At 44.6% G+C, this 7,992-nt stretch overlaps 1 protein-coding gene across 1 annotated transcript; it reads left to right on the top strand.

Moving 5' to 3' along the window:
* Window positions 1-2,530: 2,530 nt before the first annotated feature.
* On the top strand, window positions 2,531-6,029 carry CDNF (cerebral dopamine neurotrophic factor; the record flags this gene model as incomplete). The annotated part of the gene is made up of 3 exons (XM_015412283.1): window positions 2,531-2,658; window positions 2,814-2,955; window positions 5,342-6,029. Coding segments are annotated over 3 exons (449 nt in total), but the record flags the coding sequence as incomplete, so codon positions are not given.
* Window positions 6,030-7,992: the final 1,963 nt, after the last annotated feature.

The following is a 7,992-nucleotide window of genomic DNA, read 5'->3' as shown; positions in this document are numbered from 1 at the left end:
AAATAGAAGCAATAAATAAATAAATAAATTTATGTTTAATTTATATATTAACTATATGATTCTGCTGTCTCTGCCCAGGACTGTTATTCTCCATCCATTGCTAACGTTAAGGTTTCTATCCTACTTTTTGTGATGAGGCAGTTCTATCACGAACAACATCAGGACTGTCTGATAGAGGCTTTTGTCTTTTACTGTATGGAAAAACGCCTGATAGTTAACTATCAAAAATCCAAGATTGTTGTTTTTTGGGGGAAATCTCATGTACACAATGTGGAAAATTCATGGTAATGATATTGAGGAGGTTAAATATTTAGGGGTCTGGTATGACTTGTTCAGTGCAAGTTGCTCTTGCTAAAAAAATCGGTTTCTTTTATTCATCTGGGGCGCAGTATATCCCAGCCGCCATAAAATATTTAATGCCAAGGTGGTGACACAAAGTTTATATGGGGCTGTTATGTGGATTGACAAATAGAGGAGACTTTTGATTCAACTCTTCTTAAATTCCTACGTTCCATCTGCGGAATTTCAAATTGTGTAGTGGGGGTAACCATCTGAGTTGCATTGGGACAGCCATCTCTTGAAGCTCGGGCCTGGTTGAAGGCTTTTCCCCTTAAAGCTAAAACTTTACACTCTGCCATCCAAGAGGGCTCCCTTGGCTTAGTCAGAGAGGATGCTTATGTTTCCCACTGGAATAAACTTGTCAAGCAGGCTACAGTTCCTCAATCTTTCCTTGAACTCCCTTTATTTAGTTACTAGTCAGGAAGCCATCAAAATGATCGAGAAATGTCTATAAGTAGGATTAGAACAGTACAATCTATAGAACACAATATGTTCGTTCTGTTTAATTTGTTGGTATTCTTCCACCTGGATAGCTCCCAGATTACTGCTTATATTTGGCTGTTCCTCGCTATAAGTATACCTTTATGTTGGCCTGCCTTAATGCCCTACTATGTAGAGTTTTGCAAGGGAGATATCTTAAGATACTATACTCTGATGGAGTATGTGTCTGTGGTGCAGGTAGTGTAGATACCCTGTATCACTTGACCTTTGAATACAATCAATTTTATGAGCCTAGAAATCTTTTAATTCTTCCTTTGCTCCAAAACAGATCATATGGAGACATTACCTCTATCATCACTCTTTTAGCAGTGAAATTTTATGCACGTGTGATAGATTTTCACAGCCATTCAAATAAGGTCTAGCTTTTTGCATATTATAGTAATCTGCTTAAAACTAATAAGAAGCAGTATGAGGTAGAGAGGGGGGCTTTATTTTGTGGCTCTGTTCTTGCTCCTTAGCAGCTTCCCAACACAGACCTTTAGCAGATGAGAGCTCTGTGTTCCATGACTCCCTCATTTCCTCCATAACACAGTCAGAGTGAGCATGTTCCTTATGTTTCTTCTGAAAGCAACTTACACATTCATTTGTGAGTGAGGGAGTCACAGGAGGCTTTGTTTCCACCACAGAACTAGGAAGCAAATGGAAGCATTGAAAGATAAACATTCTCTATCTCCTCCATTGCAAATTTTCAATTCCAACTGATTCCAGAGACCTGGAGTTCACTAGCAGGTTCTGCCCAGAAACTAGCAGTTGGCTATCAGAGGGCTACATGATCCCCATGCTGAACAAAGTTTGAGCCCAGTGGCACCTTTAAGACCAACAAAGTTTAATTCAGGATCCCAAAGCTGTGGCTGTGAGTGTATACCATCCCAGGAGAAAAGGAGGACAAGCTCTGGGGGACAGACTGCGTTGGATCCATATTAAACTAGCCATTTCCACTGGTCCCACTGCAGACGCTCAGCATCCCCTATCCTCTAGGAGCAGCATTTCATGGAGATAAGTGGGCTGCAGTGGGAGGGAAGAGGCAGGGAAGTTCTGTTCTGTTAGTGGACAATTTGGTCTGGATCTCTTATGTTCACTGGTATGTAGGGCTGCCAAGTCCCCCTGGGGGGTGGGGAAACCCCCGCCCCAGAGGCCCATTCCCCGCCGCTGGTGGAGCGGGCCCTGGGGGGAACCCTGCCCCGACGTGTGTGTCACCCGGAAGTGACGTTAGGATGTCAAGCATGCTGGGGGCGGGGCCATGACCATCAGAGTGAAAACTCTGTGGTTTTCTCTCCAAGGGTCATGGCCCCGCCCCCAGCGTGCCCGGCGTCCTAACGTCACTTTCGGGTGGTGTGCGTGCGGCGCGCTCGCGCGCACTCCAGTCACCGCCCGGGAGTCCCCCGCTGCGGCGACTGCAACTACTTGGCAACCCTACTGGTATGCGCTACAAGCACCCATCTTGGGATGCAGAAATCTACCAGTTCCCCAATAGGCCTGTTTCCAAACATAATGGGCATACACGACAAAGATGGCAAATGTATCCTCTAAAACAGAAGCAAGCACAAAAAATGTTGTATGTGATGTTATCCTTTTGATATTTATGGAACACAAATGGAATATTGCCTGCAGTCCACTTTGCATCTTACTGTTTTGTTCATACATTCTGTGTACATGTTTTAATGTTTTCCCTTTTTTCCCCCCATTACAGTGTGTCAAGCTTTTCTGGGCAGATTTTACAGTTATTTAAAAGAAAAACATTCGGATTTCTCTGTGGCCTCTATAGAGAATGAACTAGTCAAAAGTTGTGCGGATGCAAAAGGAAAAGAAAACCGCTTGGTATGATTTCCTTTCTCTCTTTGTTAAAAATACTTGAGATAAAATGCCTCCAACTGAGAGAGCTTAGGCAGGAGTAGAGGTAGGATGGCTATCTCTCGCCCTCACCACCAACATAAAATTAATGCTGACAGTAGGGCTTTCCGTTCTTTCCATAGTGCTATTACATTGGAGCCACTAGTGATGCTGCTACCAAGATCATCAATGAAGTCAGCCGCCCAATGAGCGCTCATATACCCGTGCCTAAAATCTGTGAGAAGCTGAAGAAAATAGACCTTCAAATCTGTGAGCTCAAATTTGGTATGCAGGACAGAAGAACCATCAAGCATGCCTGGCAATCCAGTTACATTCAGAGTTCATTATTTTAAAGCAGGAACCCCACTGCTGGCTTTGTGCATAGTGATCACAGTACAACTAGGGCAAATGGACATGGCTGTGCTGTTTGTGGGGGCCACTTCTGGCTTCCATGTATGACAGTGCACTTCTTGTGGATCATTTGCTGTGAGCAGCAGCTGCAGTTTTCCATAGAAGCTTCTCCAAATTCTCATTTTTAAGCTGTTTTGGGCTTTTGCAGAGCTTCCCCCTCCCTCCCCCTGTATTTTAGGGCCTAACTAAATGTGACAGCATCCTCATAGCCACCATGAGGATACCACCAGCAGCGTTTTAAAGAATGTTAAAATACTGCAAGGGCCCAGTCCTCATTGGGCCTACAGCACAGTGCTCCCTTCCCTGACACCATTTCAAGTGCCAAAACAGCTGGTGGAGGGACAGGCTATTTTGGCACTTGAAAAGTTGTGGGGGGGGTGTGTGTCAAGAGTGCCACGCTGCAGGCCTGATCAGGATCAGGCCCTCGCGGCCTTTTAAGATACCTTTAAAATGGCAGTAGTGTCCTCATGATGGCCATGAGAACACCATCACATTTAGTTTAGCTCTTTATTTATAACTCAAGCATGTCTTTAAAGGTGGACTTCTGAGTTCCACCATTCAGTAAAAGAGTGGTAGCCACTTGGTCCTGGCTTTTGCCATATGATTCACCTGGATGACTGGTTTCACATTCTTGAAATTGCTGTCTCTCCTGTGTATGTTAGAAATGGTAGAGAATGCCTTTGAGTTAAGCAGATGTTTAAAACAAACCAAATAATCTGAATGAATATCACTTTCCTTTGTCAAATTTCTGCATTTTGGTATCATTCACTGGTGTCAGTGTTTTTAAACGTTCCAAAGAGAGGCAGAAGCACTCTGTATTAACAGCTCAGGTAGGCTGCATTGATCGCACAACATTCCTGGCTTTTTTTGTAAGTGATTTTTATACAGGAAGTAAATTGTCTGCTGGCTATTTTCCTTGTGCTGTTGTTCCCTGGCAAGGTATAAACAGAGGAGTGGAAGTTCATGCTACTCCAACTGCCCATCAAATGTCAACTAGGCTTATGCAGCCTCAGTTTGCCTAAGAGCTATGTGGGTGAGGTTTAACCCTTCAACCACCACTTGGTTTAGTTATTCAAAACCAGCTACTCTCACCTGTTAGCATTTCACAGGAAATCCCAGGTGGCCTTTCAAAAGCAGATCTGTAATGTACTGCTTCATGGATTTAGCCTGTCACAGAATGAATTTTTTTTGGGGGGGGGGGGGGGATCCTTTTTGTAAAAGGAAGTTACCCAAACTCATTACCCTCAAAACAAATACATGGCTAAAGAACTTTTGGAGTATGATCACAGTTTGGTTGAGAGCCAGTTTGGTGTAGTGGTTAAGTGTGCAGACTCTAATCTGGAAGAACCGGGTTTGATTCCCCACTCCTCCACTTGCACCTGCTGATGTGACCTTGGGTCAGTCATAAGCTCTGGCACAGCTGTTCCTGAAAGCAGTTTGTGTCAGAGTTCTCTCAACCCCACCCACCTCACAGGGTGTCTGTTGTGGGGAGGGGAAGGGAAAGGAGTTTGTAAGCCGCTCTGAGACTCCAAGTGAAGGGTGGGATATAAATCCAATCTCTTCTTCTTCTTCTTCTTCGCTCAAATCTATGTCAAGGATTAAGGACTAAGCTTTCAGTATATTCACATTTAGAATACTGTGTATTGTTCTGGTCACTGCCTTAAAAGGAAAAGGTACAAAATAGAGCAGCTGAAGTGATCAAGGAGTTGGTGCAGCTACTCTCTGTGGAAAGGCAGAAGCATGTGGGTCAAAACAGGACCTGACAGAGGTCTATAAAATGATGCATGGGATGGAAAAAGCAGAAAAAATGTTTTTCCTCCTCCTTTCCCAGAATAAACCAATCGGATAGACAATGAATTCAGAGCAGCCAAGATAAGTATTTTTTCATATAACATAATTAAATTGTGGAAGTCACTGCCACAGGATGTAGCAATGGCCACTAGCTTAGGCTATAAAAAGAAGTAGATAGTTCAACCTTTCACAAATCTACCCAAAGCTATTAGCTTATGACAGCTTGACAGAACCTTTATATCGATAGGCTGTAGAGTACATGCTGGGAACAAACAATGAAGGATGACAGTCACCAACATGCCAGTTTGTACAGATTGGCTACTATAGGAAACAGTGTCATGCGCACTAGTAGGCCAGATGGGAAAGCCATCTTTTTGGATGAGTCCTGGGAGGTTGATTTTTGGGATGGGAAACAAAAATAAAGAATGAAATCAATAGAGCATGTTTCTCAGGCTATTTCTTTTTACAGAAAGAAACTTTGACTTAACATCAGTGGACCTCTCGAAGATGAGAGTGGCGGAGCTGAAGAAGATCCTGGATAGCTGGGGAGAGGTGTGCCGAGCATGCATCGAAAAAACAGACTTGGTGAACTTGATTAAAGAGCTGGCCCCGAAACACACAGCTCCGACATCTAGGACTGACCTCTGATGGCCTCTGAATCAAACAAAACACATGCCTTCTTAGTGCGTTCAATTAATTAATATATTTATTTTGGCACTGTAGTGTATTCAGAATGCAGTGGAGTGACCACAGTGTCACCTGGATGGTCCAGGAAAATGGATCATGGCAAATGCTGATTAAACTGCTAGTGCAGAACTAGCTTTAGGGACTCCATCTTGGATAATTACTTTGGAATGCTTAATACGACTTGACTGAAAAGTAGCAATGATTTCCAGGGATAGGATGATCTTTTGAATTACTGGGGAAGTTGCTGATGGGCTACTGTCCTGTGAGGCTTACTGGTAGCCAGGATCAAGCTGAGCTGACTGCCGTTGGAACTGGCAGCACTGCTGGGGCTGCTTGGCTCTGCCCTGGATGCCACTGCGGTGCTCCTGGCGCTGCTGTGCTTGGCCCAGCTTGTTCCTGAGAGGCTTTGCCACCCCCAGTTCACCCCTGCAGATTGAGAATTCCTCAGACATTCTGTTTTGACCACCCCCCAAAACTCCATTTTCTTTAGGGTTGCCAAGTCTGGGTTGGAAAATACCTGGAGACTTTGGGGGTGGAGCCAGGAGAGGGCGTGGTTTGGGGAGGGGAGGGGAGGGGCCTCAGCATGGTACAATGCCATAGAGTCCACCCTTCAAAGCTGCCATTTTCTCCAGGGGAGCTGATCTCTGTCGGCTAGGGATCAGTGGTAAAAGCGGGAGATCCCCAGGCCCCACCTGGAGGCTGGCAACCCTAATTTTCATTTTGCTTCTCCCTTTTGCAAATCAAACCCATAGTACTTTATTTTGGAGTCGTTTTTGTTTCCCTGTCTCTGCCTCCCCCCCCCCCCATAAAATTATATCCATGCTACTTTCCTCTCACTGTTTTTTCATCCAGTGGGAGGCTCAAGGATGTAACAAAGACACCATTGCACAAAGCAATGACAATACGTGCAAAATCATAGCAAGTGTACAAACAGGAAATTATTCTCGATGGAAAATTGGCCCGACACAAAACTGCTGACTGCTGCTGTTCTTTTGTTCTTACATCTGTATCCTGTCCTCCCACCAAGGTGCCAAAGGTGCTGTGTTTAGGATTTTAGGCAGAGCCAGAACTCTGTCCTTCCTGTATGAACCTGCCTAATCACCAAGATCTCATTTGGGGGATAGGGCTTCCTCATTTATTTTCATTATGAGTGTTTAGTTGTGCAAGCAAGCCATGTTATTTTGACATTCTTTATTTCACTAGATTTTGACATGCATTTGGCTGATCCCATCCTGTTTTATATTTCCGTTTGCTATGTGCAGAGTTTGTCTGCTCTTGAGATTACTGTGCCGGTGTTTTCTATCAGTCTCTAAACTGCTGTTTTGGTGTAAAGTAGAAATCCTTTCAATCAACTTGTTAGGCATTTGGAGCAAATGATGTCTGGAGAAATGGGACAGGAAAAAGTACATAAAGGAAAAAGGGGTTGAATTTGGCCTCTGGAATTCTGTGCACAAACGTCCTAATATTTAATTATTGGGTTGGAGCTCATGGATCTAATGAATGGTGCCACCTTCTTCTGGCTTGCTGGAGGAAGGCAGCACCATAACCAGGACAGATCTGTGGGATCCAACCCATTATGTGAGCAGCTCCAGTTTTATATAGGGACAGAAGAAAGGTATCTTTAGACAATATCTGGGCAGAAAGAACATTTATCAGGTTCCGTGTTTGCCTCAGCAGCCAGTGAATCGTCCCAGATGGACTGGCGTGCAGTAGCTTGGAAGGCATTTCTGAAACAGACCGCACTCTTTGCTGCCAATGCCCTGCCGTAGTTCTGAGGAACTTGTCTCCTCTTCCACAGGCTACAACAGTGGCTGGCAAGAGTCCAGAACTGTTTTATGCTTCCTTGTCTCATGTGAGGAGAAGAGAAAGTCCATTGTCCACCTATAGTGAAATTGGTGGTTTAAAAAGGAAGCCCTGAAACACTAGCTAGTGTTAGCAGCAATTCAGCCATAAAGAGATGGTGTCAAGAGGACACAGGCTTAGTTCAGTCTCCTATACTATGCTCATATCCTGGGTCATTGTAAGCTCTACAGAGTGAATTCACGGGCCTGATGGAGAGATGTGTATGGGCTTTGTAGAATCCAGCAGAGAGGAGGGTTTCGCTGCACTAAAGACAACCATCCTTTTCAGGAAATTACACTTTGCTGTGCATCCTCAGAAACATCATCTGCATTACCAATATAATTGCTGGTCCTGAAGAGGTAGGGAATTTCAGAGGGAGGGGGGCCTTTTACAGGGTGATGTTCTTTGTAAGAGAGTACTGGGAATGTCCAAAAGGAGCTGTGGTGGCTCAAGTGGTTAAGTCGCTGAACTGCAGGCTGTGGAAGGTTGGTAGTTCAGCAGTTCGAGACCCAAGTGTGCCGCATGACGGAGTGAGCTCCCGTCTCTAGTTCCAGCTCCTGCCAACCTAGCCGTTCGAAAGCAAGAAATTGC

The sequence above is a fragment of the Gekko japonicus genome, unplaced genomic scaffold, assembly GCF_001447785.1.
Source record: "Gekko japonicus isolate JY-2015 unplaced genomic scaffold, Gekko_japonicus_V1.1 scaffold3168, whole genome shotgun sequence".
NCBI lineage: Eukaryota > Metazoa > Chordata > Lepidosauria > Squamata > Gekkonidae > Gekko > Gekko japonicus.
This window is presented reverse-complemented; position numbering and strand designations above follow the sequence as displayed.